Here is a 19,679-nt window from a genome sequence, read left to right as displayed (position 1 = left end):
AAAAGACAACCTCTGCCCCCCCACCAAAAAAAAAAAAACTAGAACTTGGAAGAAAGGCAAAAACAAAAAGGCAGGATGTGTAGCAAGGCAATATATGTCATTTTCCCATCAATATCTTTGCTGGAGCAATAACTTGCAATGGAAAAAACAAAGCCAACATTAAAACATGGTTAACCACTGACCATAAGTGACTCAAACTGAAAGGACACATACATACACACACAGGATATGAATGAGAAATACACTGGCATCATTAAATACTTGATGACTTTAATTTTCTCCCAGCACTTTCATGTAATTCATCAGAGCTATTAGTAATCCTAAACAATACCTTTCATTCCACATTATTACCTCCCTGTAGGAGAGACAATCAATTACCTAATCCGTATCCATTCTCCCCTTCTTTTTCACTCACAGTACCCCAATTTTATTTGGGGCAGCGATGGCCCAGTTTCTATGCCTCTAGAGGTAACCAATGAGACATGCAGAAGCCATCATGTGGAAGCTTCTGGGGAAGCTCTGAAGGCAAAGAACTGACTTTTAACTAGGAGAACTGTCCCTTCTCTTTCCACTTGCTTGACAGACATTAAGGCTGGAGTTCTTCCAACCATTTTGTGACCATGAAGCAATGGAATCCACTTGCTAAGAAAAACAAAACACACAGAAGAGGCCTGGTTCCCCCCCCCCCCCCCCGATGACTTTATACCAGAACTAGCCTGCTCTTAGACAGACACCTTGTGCAAGAAAAAATAAACCCCATAGTTAAGTCTTTGCTGTTAAGCATCTTTTACCAGCTGCCAAACGTAGTTCCTAACCAATAGGCCATCTTATCTAAAATGGTTAAAATTGGTGTCCTGCAATTCAAATCTACACATATTTCATGAACTGGGGTTTATAAGACACTTAAACTAAATTCAAGAACTTCAGAAAATGTTATCTACCACAAATGGAAAATATTATCTGGAAGTCTGTTCACGATATTCTGGGTAACAACATCTTATTTTCCATTTTATTCCTTTTCTCCAGCTTTCTCTGAGCACTTCCTAACACAATCTGTTCTTTATAAAGTTAGTTTCACAGGACTTCATTCAGAAAGCATCCACAATCACTTTCCCTCATTTTTCTATTAAATGCATGCCAAATCTTAATGCAATGTGGGATCTTGATTGGATCTTAGAGTAGAAAAAAGACGTTAGTGGGAAAACTGGGGAAATTGAAACAAGTAGTCTAGAGTACTAAAAGCCAAGTAAACAAAAGTTTACTTAGTAAATTAAAGCACAATACCAGTATTAATTTCTTAATTTTGATAAATGTGCATGGTTACACATTAAGATGTTAATATTAGAGTAAGCTGGACGAAAGCTATATAGGAACACTCTGTACCATATTTGCAACTCATCTATAAATCTAAAATCATTTCAAAATAAGAAATTGAAAACAAAAGGCATGCCAAATGAGCTGACCTCTCCTCAAACTGGGGCTCAAAATCACAGATAAAAGTTTTAAATACCCACATTGAAAACTTTTTCTTTTCATTTTTTAAAACTTGCAAAAACAACAATATTTTAAGCTGTGTAACTCTGGAGGACATCTGTATCTCATTCACTCCCTTCTCTAAAAATGAGAATATCACAGAAAAGCCCAAGAGCTATGAAATACTTTCAAGATACTATAAACTATTAATGCCACCATATTCACTAAGAGATCTCAGCACACAGTCATTCCAGACACAACTGAAAAGACAGATACTCAGACCTCTACCTCTGGGCCAGAAATAAGACCATAATAGCCTAACTAAGCAAACCCTCTTTGCTTCTATAGGTACCACACCAAGCCCCGCTGGCCAGTATCTAAGCAAGTATATTGGAGATAAAGCTTTGCATTTTCAGATATACAAAGTCATAGTCTTGCTTTGCATTCTGAGTTTTCTTAAGGCAGGGACCATCTATACAATAGCAATAATTACTTCTGTAAATCTGTAAACCCAAAAGAGTACCATGAGTATTTGCCACTGGCCAATAAATATCACCCAAAGAGATAATTTGCCTTTGTGAGGCTTTACTGAAGTGCTCTCTGTAGAACATCACTGTCGTAAACCACTTCTCACCATCTAGCTCACATGATTATTCTCTGAACACTCATGAAATTTAATATAGCCCACAGCTTCAACTCTAATTATTCTCTATTTATTCAATAAATAATTAGTGCAAGCAATATTTCATAATAGCTTACAACAGCAGTTCATATTTAGTGAATGCTGTCTATGTGCCAGACATTGATCTAAGTACTACGGCAACAATGTGGGAAATGGCAATAAAAAATGGTCCCAGGCTTTTGGTAATTTCCAGGGGTAACAAAGAAAAGTCCTTCCTTATGAGTCCCTTAGCAAGGAAGAAATTCCACCTGTAGATGGTAGAGAGGATCTCCAGCACAGGAACCCCTTAATCAGATTGTTTTGCTAAAGAACATCTTCCAGTGGCTTCTTAATAAAGGGTGAGTGGAAGGTCAAACTTTGAGAATTTGCATGTGTGAAGCGTCTTTATCCATCCCTCCTACCTGCTTGAGAGTATGGCTGAATTCTGGGAAGGAATCCATTTTCCTTCAGAAGGCACTGCTTCTCCACTATAGTTTCCAATCTTTCTACAATCCCATGATTCCTGACCCTATCTATGAAATTTGTAGATATTCTTTTGACTTTATTTTTTTTAAAGATTTTATTTATTTATTCATGAGAGACACAGAGAGACAGAGGCAGAGACACAGGCAGAGGGAGAAGCAGGCTCCATGCAGGGAGCCCGATGTGGGACTCCATCCTGGACCCCGGGATTACGCCCTGAGCTGAAGGCAAATGCTCAACTGCTGAGCCACCCACGCATCCCTTCTTTTGACTTTATAGCACTCAAAAATTTCATGGAGATTCCTTTTGATCTGGAAACTCATGCCCTCCGGTTTTGAGAAAATCAATCACTTAATTATTTTATTTAACTTCTTTATTTCATGTGGCTCATTTCTTCATGCCATCAAATAACACCCACTAGTCCTTCTTGTTACAAATAGCTACAAACCTCTGGGTCATTACTCAGTTCTTCACATTCCCTAAAGATTTTTAGCTTCTTGGTCACTATCTCTTTTGCTATTACTACTCCCGTCTTCATTCATGATAATTTCAGTAAGCACTAAGACAATCTTCCCACTATCCTTACCTCTCAGTTCCTTTACTCCTGTCTTCCAATGATGTTCTCTATCCTCCTTGAGCCACATCCTTCTACAATGTACACATCCAAACAGCTCAACATAGCTGAAGGAAAAGCATACAACCATTCTAACTGGGTCTCACCTTAAATTTATGACAACAAACAGTAAATGGACACTTGTAGTTGCCTGGCAATCCTAAAACATTTCCTTATTCAACTCATTTTTCCCAACTCTCCTGGATGATTTTACACCTTTGCAAACTTCTAACACCTTCTCTATTCCTCATTTTTAGCTGAAGATCTGCCTTATTTAACTGCAAATGCAGAAGTAAACAGAAGAGAATTTTTACCTTCTCGTACCATCAAGCTACCAATGCACCAACATTTGGGTCTATATATTCACCATAGATGAACAGTCCACACACTTATCTAGCCTGAGGCCAACATATCCATTGATGTCCTAGATGCCATTCCCTCACACCTCAAGGACTTCACCCCTGCAATTGTCCCTTCTTTTAATCATTAATTTTCCTTCTGTACTCCATCATTCCCATCAACTTCAAATGTTTTAGGTGGGCTATAAGGTCTGTCGACCTAAAAACAAAAAGAACTCAAACACCTCTACCCTTCCAATGAGAGCCCTATTACTCTGCTTTCTCTGATAGCCACAGTCCTATTATTCTGCTCTCTTATAGCCCCAACACTATTGCTCTGCTCTACACCTTTGAAACATCATTTTGACAGACTATACCCACTGTCTTCAATTCTCCCATTTTCTCTTGAACCTACTGCATCAAACCTGTTCTTGTCAAGGTCACCGATGACCTCTATGTTACCAAATCTAATATTCTCTTCTTGGTCCTCATCAGCCCATCAATAGTACTTATTATTTGGCTTTCCATGACTGTCCTGGATTCTTCTCCCCTCTGAGGCAGGAAGTCACTTTCCACCAGAATTTGGAAACCACTGCTACACTGTCTTTCCTAGACAGGATATCCCAGGGCTTGGATGTTGGTCTTCTCCATCTACCTTTACTCCCAGGATCTCTACCCAGTCTCATAGATTTAAATAAAAACGTGGGAGTCATCAGCACAGTACTTCCAGTCCCAATCTTTCTGAACTCCAGATTAATATATCCAAACTGTCTATTCAATCTCTCCAAAGAGATATCTATCAGGTAACTCAAAATGAGTAAGGCCAAACCTGAACTCTATTTTCTCCACAAAACTGCTCTAATTCCAGTGTTCACAGTATCAGTAAATGACAATTTCATTCTTCCAAGAGTTGAGCTCAAAACCAACTATGCCTTCTTACATTATTGTTCCTTCAGCTCCTATTTTTACCTTGGTACTTATTTCTCAACACTCTGTATTTTGATTTGTACTGTTTTTGTCTCTTTCCACTTACAAAGGAGCTCTCTGACAGCAGTGGCCAGCTTTATTTGTCTCACAACACCTAGCACAAGTGGATATTGGATTATTTGTATAAAGAACAGTAAAATTTATTTTTTTAAAGATTTTTATTTATTTATTCATGACAGAGAGAGAGAGACACAGGCAGAGGGAGAAGCAGGCTCCACGCAGGGAGCCTGATGTGGGACTCGATCCCCAGTCTCCAGGATCATACCCTGGGCTGAAGGCGGTGCTAAACTGCTGGGCCACTGGCGCTGCCCAGAACAGTACAATTTTAAACTGATAAACAAGTCCTGAGCAGGATCAGGTCCCTCTGCAGAAAAAAAAATTTGAAGTAGGAAAGCATATTTCAGCTATTTCCACTGGCTCCTTAGTACAAATCAAGATAGTTATTTGGTAACAACTCCAAAATCTCAGTGGCTTGAAACAATGAAGGTTTACCACTTGTTCTACAAGTCAAACATAGGTCACCTGGAAGTTTGCTCTGAGTCCCAGACTGATGGATTAGTCATCACCTAGAGCACCAATAGTCATCACAACAGGGGTAAAGATAGTGGCAAATTATACACTAGAAGCTCTTCAAGTGAAGGAATACACATTATTCCTGAAGACACTAACCAAAAGGAACTCAGAAATCTATACCCAGCTTCAAGGGGGGACGTAAGTATAATTGTACCACATGCTGAGGAAGTGGAAACCAAAAATAGCTGATGGGCAGCATTGATGACTACCACATCCTAAAAAAGCAGCTTCTGGTTCTTAGCAACATTTTAACTTCTGATCTCTATTCCTCATCTGTAAAAATGAACTCTATTGCTAGAAGGGAACCACACACTAGCAAAGTACTATCTATGGGTCTTTAGGAATGTAACTTCACCAGTTAGGCCTGCCTCTTTCATCACTCAGGAGTCAGAGTGCTGCAAAGAATCCAAATATGGGTGACAGGAAAGTGCTGAGCCCATACCTGCCATTCAATGTCAAAGACAGGAAAAGGCTTGAATGGGTAAGAAAAGCATGTTCAGTTATACAGAAGTAGGGTAAAGGAGAACCTCTACTCAATTTCTTTTATCAAAGGTATATAGAACAGCCAAGCTTTGGGGTTCCTTACACTACCTTGTCTGAAGACCAACAAGTTTCACTCACACCACTTGTTTTAAGATTCAGAGTTTATGATTAATAAAGTTAGCCAACATTCATCTAACATAAAAACACTTTTATTTTATTTTATTTATTTATTTTTTTTATAAAAACACTTTTAAAAAATGCTGTGTACTGCCATACTCCTAGGAACAAAGAAGGCAGCAGTTATTTTAGAGATGGATTTCACTGGGAAGTTTTTCTCCTAAAAGTTTCAAAGACTCATGATTCTTAAGCTTAAAATGATCTGGGATGAACCCCAAGTCTACCTAGAGCTTAGATTTAATGGATGGCTGCTCCAAATTCCAAAGTATCCCGTGCAGGGGCACCTGGCTAGCTCAGTCCATAGAGCGCGTAATTCTAGATCTCAGGGTCTTGAGCTCAAGCCTCACATTGGGCATGGAGCCTACTTAAAAAAAAGAAAAAAGAAGTATCTTGTGCAGTTTCTACCCTGTACAAAGTTCAAATATTTTCTAACAGTGAAAGTGGCTGCCAGAAATGTTAGGACAGATTGGAGTTGGTTACCATAGGCAGCTAAACACTTGGAACACAAGGAATTCCACTGAAGAGCAGAGCAGGAGTTCAATGTCATCTGCTAAATTAGAAGCAAATTAGGACCCTCAAGTGCAACCATGGGTATATAGTCCTATCTCCCCCAACCTTTATTCATTCAACAAACAGAGGTGGAGGAAGGAAGGTCAGGAAGTAATAGACAGGATTTTAAGATTTAGTTCTTGCTCTCCATGAATTTGTTCTTGTTAAAAACAAAAACAAAAACAAAAAAACCAGATTGGCAAGCAGAAAGTTAAAAATACAACGCCTTAAGTACCCAAGAAAAGCCATTTTAACGTGTAAGTTAACAACCTCCTTTCAAGGAAACAACATATCTGCTTTGCTAAGTTGCTAAAATAGAGAAAAAGCAAAACAAAACAAAACAAAACAAAACAAAAAACCCTCTTCTGTTTTAATGACAGTTTAGCAGCCCCAAAGCCCATTTTTCTCTCTCTCTCTCTCCTTTCTTCCCTCCCAACAATCTCTGCCACAAATGCTCCTTCATTCCAACCTCCACACTCAGCTGGCGGCCCCAGAACAGCTCCATCGCAAACAATGCCCAGACTATCAAGGTCAGGCCCAAAGGCACTGGGAGCAGAAATCGGAAACGGGTCTTCCTATAACCAAAGGCGCGAGGACCCTCCCCATTATCACCCTCCCCGCACCGAGGCACCCAGTGGCTCTGTCTTTGGCCTCAAGAACGCAGGGTCCACCAATTCCTCAGGGGCTTGGGGTTTGCCAGTTTCGGGGGTTCTGGGCCTCTTTTTCCTATTCATCCAGTTGGTTTTCTCTCCTGCGCCTCCCCCCCAACCTGAGCTTCCTATTGTGGAATGAGGGAGCGTCGCGATGCAGGCTGGGGCACAGGGAGGTGGGGGAACACGCAATAGGGAAGATGCTGTCAGCCCGTCTGTATGTAGGGGGCGGGAGGGGGGCACTCCTTAGGGATGCTGCTGTCAAGGGGAAAGGCTCTAGAGGAGACCTACTGTGAGGTATTATAGGTAAAACGTCTCTGGGGACACTCATTTGGGGGTTTTCTACCCAAAGCAGCTATTGTAGGGGGGCTCTCCACAGATACCCGTTTCTGGGGGAAATATTCTAAGAGGGAGGGAAGGGATTTACGCATTGAGAACCCACTGCAGAGGTTCTCCATGCGGGAATCTTTCCTGGGAGAAACCTACGGGGATGAGGATGTCATAGTAGGGGGTCTCCACGGAGGAGTCGCTGTGGAGCTGTCTACAGGGGAGCCATTGTGGGAGCCGCTACCCAGGGCGCAGTTCCCGGGGAAACGTCCCTTAGGCAGCCGTTTAGGGCAAACCGTCCGCAAGGAAGCCATGTCGGACCACGCCCTGCGGCGGAGGCGTCGCCGGACCCCAACAGCCCGCAACCCCCGGCCCGGCCGCCCCTCTGTGGCCTCGGCCCCGCGTACCTGACGGAGGGCGACCCGCGGCCGGGGCCGCCCAGGGACCGAGCGCGAGGCAGCCCCAGCCGCTGCGGGGGGTACACGTCCATGGCGGAGGAGGACGCTGCCGCTGCGAGGGTCGTTCAGGCCCGCCGGGCAGCTCCAGGCCCGCTGCGGCCGGGCGGGGCGGCGGGCGGCGGGGCGTGCCGGGTGGGCGGGGGGCGCGGCGCGCGGGGGCACGTCGGAGGCGGGGGTGGGGCCCGACGCGCGCCCGGAGCGCGGACGGGGGCGTCGGGACCCGCTGGGATGGGGGTGGGCGCACCGCCGCAGGGCCGCGCCCTCCTTAAGCTGCCACGCAGCTGGGCCGGAGGTTGGGAGCGCTCCCCAGGGTGAGGGCTTGCACGCCGCGGCTCCGCCCTGTCCTCAGACCCCGCATCATGGAGCGGGGCTCTCTGCGGCGCCCCCAGCCACGCACGCGGACGCGCCCGGGGGCGGGGCTTTTGCCCGCCCCGCCCCGTTCTGCCGGCTTCGGCCTCCAGCGAAGCCTTCCGCTGCGGCAGCCGGGTCCCGGGACTCTGCGGGGACCGGAGAACTTCCCGCGTTCCCGGCTCGCCTCCCCAGATGTCCCAGGCGTGGGTGCCTGGCTGTTCTTTCTTCACCCGCTGCTAATCAGCTGCGCACCCTCCCTTCAAACATCCGGCCGATCCCTAGTCGACCCCAGGTTAGCACTGCGCGCACACATGCGCAGGGCTGGGGCGTCAGGGGCTCAAGGGTTTCCAGAGGATCCCTGTCTTACAGGTCACATCCTGGTGCGACCTGTTTCCGACATCAGGGTCTAATCCAACCGAGGCTTAGTCTTCGTGTGTAAAATGGGGGAAATACGTAATTTTTAGGGTCATTAGGAGTTTCGCTTAGGCGGGGACGTATTTTGATTTTGTCTTGTTCGCATATTGACCTTGTCAAGGTGCCTTACGTGCCCCGTATTGACCTTTTTGCAATCAAATACAAAAATATGGAGCTGTTTTTCCGCCAAGGTAATCTGAGTTTAAATCACTTAAATGGCAACACTAGTTAAAATATTCTACCTCCGCAACTAAAAAGATCTGGATAATTCCTATGGTTCCTCCAGCAGGTTTAGCTGAGGGGGAAAAAAAAAAAGACTAGAAATTAAAAGTACCTATTATTCATTTTCAAAAAAGGGCTTTTCTTGGCTCAAGTTTCAAGTCATGAACAAGTAACCACCATTATTTAGAGATAAATTCGCATCAAAACACAAGCGCTGAAAATCAGCCAATCAGCGACAGTTTCACTCCAGTGGCTATGCTTCCGAAAATCAGCCAGTCAACAACAACCTCACTCCAGTAACTATGCTTCTTCAAGTTAGTAAATCAATGACAGCTCCAAGCTTCTGAAAGTCAGCCAATCATTGACAGCTCCACGCTTTTAGACAACAGCCAATCAGCAAGTGCCTCGCTCCGGTGACCAGGCTTCAGAAGTCAGCCGGGTGTTCAGCAGCCTTGGTGACCACACTAACGGAGCTGGAAGTTGGTGGATAGAGAGCTGGATGCTCGCGTTTCTGAAATACCTCCTATCCCCCAACGCAAGGCTTCTGAAAACATTATGTAAGATCAGCTCTGCCTTTGTTCAACGACACTGTGGACTGTGCCTTACAAATATAGCTCTCCTTTGCAGGCAAGAGAAATTCATCTTTTTCTGCATTAAGATAACTGAGTTCAATTTTTTTTTTTTTAAATCTGAAGTGTGCAATCCTTTAAGATTCAGCTCCCAGCTACCATTAGTTATGAGTTTGGACTTGTGACAACTCAATCTCCGCAGTGAGATTTATCAAATACTACCTTTTCAAGTCTTGGGATGGTTGCTGTTTTTTTATTTTTCTTTATAAAGATTTTATTTTAAACAAATCTCTATACCCAACATGAGGGCCCAGACCCACAACCTGGAGTCTCATGCTCCACTGACCCAACCAGGTGCCCCCAGTTTATTTTTTGCAGTTCTGTGGGTATGTTCACAAAGTTGTACAGTCACCTCAGCCAATTTTAGAACATTTTCATCACCCCAACAAGAAAACCTACACCTTTTATAAAAGCAGCCATTCCCCCATTTCTCTCCAATGATCCTAGCCTTAGGCAACCATTAATCTTTCTATGGATTTGCCCATTCTCAACATTTCCTATAAACTGAGCCATAGGGATCCCTGGGTGGCGCAGCGGTTTGGCGCCTGCCTTTGGCCCAGGGCGCGATCCTGGAGACCCGGGATCGGATCCCACATCGGGCTTCTGGTGCATGGAGCCTGCTTCTCCCTCTGCCTGTGTCTCTGCCTCTCTCTCTTTCTCTCTCTGTGACTATCATAAATAAATAAACATTTAAAAAATAAATAAATAAACTGAGCCATACAGTATAGGTCCTTTGTGCCTGACTTATTTCACTTAGCATAATGTTTGCAAGGTTCATCCATGTTGTAACATGTATTAGGATTTCACTTTTATGGTCAAATAATACTTCATTGCATAGATAAATCGCATCTTTCGTATCCACTTACCAGTTAATGTACATTTGTTTTTTTCCACATTTTTACTATTTTTTTAGCTAATGCTGCTATGAACATTAGCGTACAAGTTCTAGTGTGGACATAGATTTTCAGTTCTCATGGTTATATTATCTCATGGCATAAAATTACTGGGTCATGTTAACTCTAACCTTTTGAGAATCTTCCAAACTACTTTTCAAAGTAGCTGCACCATTTACATTTTTACCAGCAATACATATGAGTCCCAATTTCTATAAATCCTCTCCACTACTTGTCTTTTTGATTGATTCTAGCCATCTTAGTAGGTGTGAAGTGGAATCTCATTGTGGTTTTTTTTTTTAAGATTTTATTTATTTATTCATGAGAGGGAAAGAGAGAGGCAGAGACACAGGCAGATGGAGAAGCAGGCTCCATGCAGGGAGCCTGATGTGGGACTCAATCCTAGGTCTCCAGGATCAGGCCCCTGACTGAAGGCGGCGCTAAACCGCTGAACCACCAGGGCTGTCCTTATTGTGGTTTTGATCTGCATTTCTCTGATAGCTAATGATATTGAGAATCTTTTCATCTACTTATTAGTCATTTGTACATCTTTTTGGAGAAATGTTTGTTTAGATCTTCTGGCCATTTTATTGCCTTATTTTTCTTTTTATTAAGTTGTAATAGTTCTTTATATATTATAGATACAAGTCCCTTATCAGCTATATGATTTACAAAAAATTCTTCCGTTCTCTGGATTGTGTTCTCACACTCCTAATAGTGTCCTTTAAAGAAAAAGAATTTAATTTATATGATATGCAATATATATGTGTGTGTATGTATATGTGTGTGTGTATATATATATATATATATATATATATATATATATATATATTTAAGTAGGCTCCAATGTGGGGCCTGACTTCACAACCCTGAGCTCAAGATGAGCTGAGATCAAGAGTTGGACACCCAACACGAGGCTCCTGGGTGGCTTAGTCAGTTAAGCATCGGTCTTTGGCTCAGGTTGTGATCCTGGGGTCCTGGGATTAAGTCTTACATTGGGAATCCCTGCTCAGCAGGGACCTGCTTCTCGCTCTCCCTCTGTTTGTGCTCTCTTGTGTGTGCTCTCTGTCAAATTTTTAAAACTTAAAAAAAAAAAAGAATTGGACACCCAACAGACTGAGCCATTCAGGCACCCCTCCATTTTTTTCCTTTTGTTGCTTATATTTTGAGGTCATATCTAAGAAACCATTGCCTAATTCCAGGTCATGAGAATTTACCCCCACATTTTCTTCTAAGAATTTAACAGTTTGGGCTCTTAAATGTAGGCATTTGGTACGTTTTGAGTTAATTTTTGTATGTCATGTGAGGCAGGGGTCCAACTTCATTCTTTTGCATGAGGTTATCCAGTTCTCTCAGCACCATTTCTTGAACAGACTGTTCTTTTCCCATTGAATGGTCTTGGCACTCTTGTTAAAAATCAATTGTTACTTCCTTTTTACTTGTGTACATTTGAACCCCAAAATGCAAGTGTGAAATTCATGATGAATTTTCTGAACAGGGAACATTTATTAAATTCGGAAAAAGTGCTTTTGAAGCTATATGTGCAGTATGTTAAGTGTTCATTCAATATTGAAAGTGATGGAGGGGCGCCTGGCTGGCTCAGTTGATAGAGTTTGCAATTCTTGATCTCAGGGTCAGTACCACGTTGGATGTAGAGATTACTTAAAAGTAAAATGTTAGGGGTGCCTGGGTGGCACAGTCGGTTGAGTGTCTGTTGGTTTTGGCTCAGATCATGATCTCAGGATCATGGGATCAAACCCCATGTAGGGCTTGGTGCTCAGTTTGGAATCTGCTTGAGATTCTCTCTTTCCCCCTCCCTGTTCCTCCCATTTGTGTGCATGATCTCTCCTCTGGAATAAATAAATCTTTATAATAAAATCTTAAAATGGTGAAAAGTCGGATATAAACTAGCATATACTAACAGCTAAGCATAAAAGATATGATTTCTTTAACTTGTATCAAAGAAGGTGACTAACAATTTTTAAAAAGTTTTTATTTAAGTTTTCAGTCAGTTAACATACAAGTGTAATATTAGTTTCATGTGTCCAATATAGGAATTTAATACTTCCATACAATTTTTTAATTAAGAGAAATTCAGATGAATATGATAAAATAATCATAGCAGAAGTTATAATGGCTTCCCACACTGCATACTGCCATCAGTCTTTCGGCTCAAATGACAGAATGTATTGATACCAGAAGTATTTTCTAATTCCAAAACAGTAAGCAAGATTTCAAATGCCAGGACAAAGTCTACTGCAATAAAAATGTGATAACTCCATTATCAGAGCTCTAAATGCTTCATCTTTTTACAGCAGCATCATGAATGCAAGTAATGACAGTGTAGTAGAATTTTCCCTTTGTGCAATATTCTTCTTGTGAAAAGGCTCACTTGTAAGGCTCTTTTGAGTAAAATCCCTCCCAGATAAGACTTCAGAAACAAGAGCAAACTTTTGTAGACTCTCTTGCTGAGTTAGGTGTTAATGAGGAAAATCGTACTGCTTTTGGTGGAGATAATACAAATAGAGATGTTGGTAGATGTTTACAAGAAGTGCAGATGTTGTTTATTCAAAGTGGAAAGTAAAGCATGAATGACTCTATGGAAGCTGTTGGCTGTCCTGCTCATATTATACATGAGGCTGCTCAGATGGCAGCTCATGTCCTTCCATTACTTTGATGTAATTGTCATGATCTTGTTCTCTTCTCTCAGCATTTTTATAGTTCAAACTGAACAATTAAGGGATTTTTGTGATTTTTTTGTATATTTTTTATTGGAGTTCAATTTGCCAACATATAGTATAACACCCAGTGCTCATCCCGTCAAGTGCCCCCCTCAGTGCCCGTCACCCAGTCACCCCATCCCCCCGCCCACCTCCTCTTCCACTACCCCTTGTTTGTTTCCCAGAGTTAGGAGTCTCTCATGTTCTGTCAAGGGATTTTTGTGATTTTGCTGGCATTCAGTATTCTTCATTTCTCTTGTTAGAACCCTTTAACAGATGGAATTGAGAGAATCCTCCATTTGTTTAAAGCACTGGAATTGCACTTTAATTTTTTTAAAAGCCCCCAAAATTCTTACTGATTTTAGAAATAATACTTTAAGATAAACCAATTTATTTCTTGTTTGTAGTTCACCATAGCTCCTTAGCAATAGGATTATGCAAACTGAAAGAAAAGTATTACATTGCTGCACCCCATTGCTTAAGGGAACTGTTGAATGTATGAAAGGAGTGACCGATGAAGCAAAAGCTTTCCCTTTAAGTATCAATACTGTTCTTAAAAGAGACATGAAAAGGAAGAGAAATTCTGACTAGACGTGGAAATTCTTTCAGCACTTGTCATGACTGCCTTTTGAAATGGATTTAATCTCATGAGGAATTTGATTCTTTTACAGGGATATTGTTTAATATTCACACCTGACAGCATGGAAACAAGTGGAATCATCATGTATAGTATTGCAGAAGAAAGGAATAGAAATTCATTACAATGTTGTTGTTGTTTTTTGTCAGTGGACAATGTTTTAAAAAGTTCTTGATTGGGGTGCCTGGGTGGTGCAGTCTCAACTCTTGGTTTCATCTCAGATCTTGATCTCAGGGCTGTGAGATCCAGGCCCACACTGGGCTCTACGCTCAGCACAGTCTGCTTAAAACTCTCTTTCCCTCTGTCTCCCCCCGCAATAAATACATAAATAATAAATAAATATTTTTTAAAAAGTTATTGACTAAGAGATGCAAAATAATGCTGAAGAATGGAAAAGCAAGTCATGCCATGAAAGTTGGTATCTGCTTCAACAAACCAGATTTGAAGAGCAATTTTCAAGGTTGTTAACTTCATCCTAGTACATGTTCAGTATACTGGCTCATAATGCTAATATTAAGCATGTATTCTCATTAATGAATGGTCAATAGACAAAAGAACTAAGGAAGTTATATGTGAACATTGTAGAAGCTATGATACAAAGAAAATTAATATAGATTATAGCTGCAAGGAATTTCATAAGCAAATTCAAAACAAGGAACTATTAAAAAGAACCAAAAGATCAGAAAAATATTTGAAAGAAGTATATAACTTATTTTTATTTCCTTTAAATAACAAGTACCTCTTAGTATATATCCTGTGCAATAGTTTTATATCAATGTACATATGCATAAACAATTAGCTATAATTCACATTTAACAGGGCTCCCTGTTTTTTTTAATTGCTAAATCTGGCAACCCTTCTCATGGATGATCTGAAGTACTGTATGAAATCCATTTAATGAGGGCCTTTTGAGGGATCTCTGGGTGGCGCAGCGGTTTGGCGCCTGCCTTTGGCCCAGGGTGCAATCCTGGAGACCCGGGATCGAATCCCACGTCGGGCTCCCGGTGCATGGAGCCTGCTTCTCCCTCTGCCTATGTCTCTGCCTCTCTCTCTCTTTCTCTGTGTGACTATCATAAATAAAAAAAAATGAGGGTCTTTTGAAAGGTTTATTCCCAATAATCTTTTTTTATGGAGGTACAATTTCCCTAGAATAAAATGGATAATACACAGTCCTATGATTTTTGACGAATGTATACAGTTGTAAATCATTGCTCCCTAGTCAGGATACAGAACATTTCCATGACGACAGAAAGTTCCCTGGGGCCTCTTTGCAGTCAAATCCCCAACCCTGGTCCCAGACAACCACTGATAGATCCTAATGGCCATAGAGTAGTTTTGTCTTCTTTTGAAATTTATATAAATGGAGTAAGCATCATGATTTGAGATTGATTCATCTTGTTGTATATATCATTAGATTATTACTTTTTACTGATGAGTAGTATTCCATAGTTTGGATGTAACAATGTATCCATTTACTGGTTGATAGACATTTGAGTTGTTTCCGGTTTGGGGAAATGATATATAAACTATAAACATTCATGTTAAGTCTTTGTGGGACCGTATGTTTTATTTTGCTTAGGTAAATACTTAGGAGTGGAATTGCTGCATCATATGGTCCATGTATATTTATTTATCTATAAAAAACCATCAAACAGTTTTCCAAAGTGGTTATGCCATTTTACACTCTCACCAGTAGTGTATGACAATTGCAGTTGCTCTATATCCTCACTAACACTTAGCAGTGTCAATCTTTAATTTTAGCCATCCTCCTTGGTATGCAATGGTTCCCATTTCAGTTTTAATTTGCATTTTCCCCTAATAATTAATGATGTTGGGCACTTTTTCATGTTCTTATTTACTTGCTGAATATCTTTAGTTATTAAGTGCCTTTCAAGTATTTTGCCCACTTTTAAAAACTGGGTTGTTTGTTGCTGAGGTAAAGGAATTCTGTATGTATTTTGGATATGTATCATTTCTTGGATGTACCAACTTGCCAGCATCAGGAAAGATGCTCCGTGGTGGTCACGTGGTTAGGATGCATTGGGAACGGTTTCTCCCAGTTGGGAATTGCATTTTCACTTTCTTAAGGGTGTCTTTTGTGGAGCAGAATGTTTTAATGAAGTTTAATCTTTTTTCACTTATTTAATTGGTGAATGTGGCTGGCTATGGTGTCTGGGAGTACGGGAACAGGGTGAGGTGGGAAGGCCTGGACCAGCTAAGAGACCTTGTTTGGATATGATTCCCCTTTCCCTCAATGCCTCAAATCACAATGCTGAAGAAGCAAAGTAATAAATGTTTGAACAGATTAAATTTTGAAGGTTTTTAGTAAGGTGATTTCATAACTGCCTATGGTGGTCTGGAAAGCTTCTCAGAAGAAGTGACATTTGTGCAGGAGTCCAAAGGATGAGTGATAATACAGAGCTATTATTTGAATAACATAGTGTTCTAAGCACCTTTCATAAAAACCTTTGTGGTAGCCAACCTCCAAGATGGCCTCCAAAGATCCTCAGCTCCTGTATTCAACCTTTGTATAGTCTTCTCCCACACTGAATCATTTCTGGCCTATGACCAATAGAGTATGGCAGAAGTCACACTGTGTGACTTCCAAAGCTTGGTCGTAAAGGGTATATACCCCTATTCTAGAGAGAGGCAGCTGTTATTCTGTGAGGACGCTCAAGAAGCTCTTTTAAGGGGTGCTTAGGAGGCTCAGCTGGTTAAGCATCTGCCTTCAGCTCAGGACAGAATCCTGACCTGAGGGATCATGGAGCCTCCTTCTTTCTTTCCCTCTGTCCCTTCCCCCAGTGCACACTCTATCTCAAATAAATACATTATTAAAAAAAAAAAAAGGCTCTATTAAGAGACCTGTATGGTGAGAAACTGAGACCTCCTGTCAACCCAGTACCAACTTGCCAGTCATGTGACTGTTATCTTGGAACCACATCTTTCAGTATGTGAAACATACGACTGACTACAGCCTCCATTGACATCCTGACTGCAGCCTCAGAGACCCAGTGGTAGAAACAATCTACTAAGCTGCTCCTGGATTCCTGACCCACAAAAATTACTTCAGGTAATAAATGTTTTGTTTTTGTTGTTGTTACAAGTCACTGCAGTTGGGGGAATTTGTAACGCAACAACAGGTAACTAACATATCTCACTCTAGTTCTAAAAGGTAAGAATTAGGGATATTTCCTAGCAAACAAGGAAACTGAGTTTCAGAAAGGTTAAGTGACTTGCCAAGTAAGTATCAGAGCAGGTTTTTCCCTTGACAAATAATTTACATTTCCATGGAGAAACAATGAAGAAAAATATCACAGCTCAGATAGCAAATCTCCTTAGCCTTCCTTGAACTTTTTATTTTTTTAAGATTTTATTTATTGATTTTAGAGAGAGAACAAGCATGGGGCAGAGGTGGGAGAGGGCCAGAGGGGGGAGGGAGAATCTTCAAGCTGACTTTGCACTGAGCATAGCGCTGATGCAGGGCTGGATCTCATGAACCCTGAGGCCATGACCTGAGCCAAAACCAGCTCAACCAATGAGCCACCCAAGTGCCCCAAACCTCTTTTATTTTTCCCCAGTGTTCCATCATCTTCTCTCACAAACCCTCAGTCCTGCCCAACTTCTCCATATCCTGTCATCTGAGAGTGTTCACTAAGGAAAACAAATGCTGACTACAGGAGAACTGAGTTTTGAGCGGTGGCTGGGTGGCTCAGCAGTTGAGCCTATGCCTTTGGCTCAGGGAGTGATCCTGGAGTCCCAGGATTGAGTCCCACATCGGACTTCCTGCATGGAGCCTGCTGCTTCCTCTGCCTATATCTCTGCCTCTCTGTGTGTCTCTCATGAATTAAATAAATAAAATCTTAAAAAAAAAAAGAACTGCATTTTGATTCTAGCTCTATCTTTCCACAAGGCCTATTTCCTAATTACTGTTTTCTAGAAAGGGTTTCTAGGAAGAGAATAAGGGATGGGCATTAGAGGCAGAGAAAACAACAAATGCAAGGAAGTGAGAGTTTGACGGAAATGTCAACTTCTGAGGGGACAGATGGACAGTGGCTCACTGTGGCTAGAGATAAACTTCCAGGAAAAAGAGGTGGTGGGGTGAAGCAGGAAAGGAGAAATATGGAGAAACCTATACTCCATGCCAGCAATTTTGGATTTCTCTACAGTAAAAGACTTTAGGTAGGATAAAGATATGCTGTTTTCTGTGTTTTCAAAAGACCCTCTGGTGGTTTAGCAGACACTGTTGGTGTTCCTTGGTACTTACCCTTCCATGTGGGCTAGAGGCCCTCAAATCATGACTGACAGGAGTTGATAGATGAATACCCTGACTTCTCACTCCTTAGATAGAATGATTCGGAGGCACACACTCTACAGTGTTTCTCACGGTTCCCCAGTTGCATTAAGGATCAGTTGCCCACAGTGATAACTTGCTTGAGAATGTGCACTTCATTGGCTGCTTTGCTTGCCCTGAATCTTCCCAACCCTCCAGCTGGGTTTTCCTGGGATTACCTCCCCCCCCCGCCCCCCCCCCCCACACTCAAAATAGGTACTTGCACTCAAATTTTTATCTCAGGATTTACTTCTGAGCAAAGGGAAAAGGAGGACTACAAAATGAAATAGATAAAGAGGTAATATATTGAATGTTTATTCAAATACTCGTTAAAATGGTGACTTTTCCCAAATTACTCTAGAAGTTAAATGCAATTTCCAACAAAATCCTAACAGGATATTTTTAATGGAATGTAACTGATCCCTATGGTCATTAATAGCAAAGTTGGTTATGGAAAAGAAGAACAAGGAGAGGGAACTTTCCCTAACAAATCCAAGTAGTTGGATTTGTTATAAAGCTGTTTGTAGTTAAGATTTACTCTAAAGCAAAAAAAAAAAAAAAGATTTACCCTAAAGCTGTCATAATGGCATTGGGAGGGGCAAACAGATCTAAACATATATGAGACCTCACTGTATAATAAATGGGGCATTACAAAGCATGGGGGAATTGGTAGACTATTCAATAAGCAGTACTGAACAACTGACTACCTATGTGAAAAGAATTAAATCTCTATGTGATACACAGATTAAATCTGTGTAATATACAAAGTAAACTGCAGATAATTTAAATATGAAAAACTGAAACTTAAAATTATTAGAAAATATCTTTATAACTCAGGGAAAGGGAAGGATTTCTTAACAAGACAAAAGTCAGAAATCTAAAGAAAAGGCAGACATATCTGATTAAATCAAAATTTAAGACACATGTACAACACATGGTATAGTCAACCAAATTATCCATCTATACTATAACATGGATGTAACTTGAAAGCGTTTTGCTAAGTGAATGATGCCAGTTGCAAAACACTGCACATTGTATGACTGCATTTTTTTCCCAAAAGATTTATTTATTTGAGAGAGAGAGAGAGAGAGCATAAGCGAGAGGAGGGGCAGAGAAAGAAGCAAACTTCCCACTGAGTGGGGAGCCCCACATGGGGCTGGATCCTAGGACCTTGAGATCATGACCTGAGCTGAAATCAAGAGTCAGATGTTTAGCTGACTAAGCCACCCAGGCGCCCCTGTATGATTCCATTTTTATGAAAGGCTCGAAGTAAGCAAATCTATAAAGACAGAAGGTAAATTAATAGTTGCTAGGGGCTAGGAGGAGAGCGAGAATGAACAGTCACTGCTAATAAGTACAGGATTTCTTTTAGGGATGATGAACATACTCTAAAATTAGATTGTGGTGATGGTTGCACAACTCTGTGATTATAACTAAAACCCAATGAATTGTACACTTTAAATGGATGAATTCTATGGTATGTGAATTATTTCTGAATAAAACTTTTTTTTAAAGGCAAGACACACACTGGGAGAAAGTATTTGCAATTAATACTACTGACAAATTATATCTAATCTAAAAAGCAATAAAAATGGGCAGCCCGGGTGGCTTAGCACCGCCTTCAGCCCAGGGTGTGATCCTGGAGACCCGGGATCGAGTCTCACGTCAGGCTCCCTGCATGGAGCCTGCTTCCCCCTCTGCCTGTGTCTGT

At 41.4% G+C, this 19,679-nt stretch overlaps 1 protein-coding gene and 2 long non-coding RNA genes across 8 annotated transcripts in view; 1 reads left to right on the top strand and 2 right to left on the bottom strand.

Moving 5' to 3' along the window:
• DNAAF9 (dynein axonemal assembly factor 9) overlaps positions 1-7,881 on the bottom strand; it is a 141,422-nt gene extending 133,541 nt beyond the window's left edge. For all 3 annotated transcript variants that reach the window (XM_077872384.1, XM_077872385.1, XM_077872386.1), the window contains exon 1: positions 7,722-7,881. In XM_077872384.1, coding sequence (XP_077728510.1) covers positions 7,722-7,804 — 83 coding nt within the window. In that variant the 5' untranslated portion in view covers positions 7,805-7,881. The remainder of the gene's footprint in view (positions 1-7,721) is intronic.
• A 93-nt stretch (positions 7,882-7,974) lies between these two features.
• Positions 7,975-10,110, top strand: LOC144298037 (uncharacterized). Its single transcript, XR_013365032.1, has 2 exons — positions 7,975-8,415; positions 8,894-10,110. It is a non-coding gene; the product is annotated as an uncharacterized LOC144298037 (long non-coding RNA).
• A 2,861-nt stretch (positions 10,111-12,971) lies between these two features.
• LOC144298036 (uncharacterized) overlaps positions 12,972-19,679 on the bottom strand; it is a 43,480-nt gene continuing 36,772 nt past the window's right edge. For 2 of the 4 annotated variants that reach the window (XR_013365026.1, XR_013365028.1), the window contains one exon: positions 12,972-14,705. This is a non-coding gene — a long non-coding RNA (uncharacterized LOC144298036). Of the gene's footprint in view, positions 14,706-18,170; positions 19,248-19,679 lie in introns of those variants that run through there. The other 2 variants (XR_013365027.1, XR_013365029.1) reach the window with 1 other exon arrangement.

This window comes from Canis aureus, chromosome 26, assembly GCF_053574225.1.
Source record: "Canis aureus isolate CA01 chromosome 26, VMU_Caureus_v.1.0, whole genome shotgun sequence".
In the NCBI taxonomy this organism is placed as follows: Eukaryota; Metazoa; Chordata; class Mammalia; order Carnivora; family Canidae; genus Canis; species Canis aureus.
The sequence above is the reverse complement of the archived record's forward strand: the minus strand, read 5'-3'. Positions and strand labels throughout refer to the sequence as shown.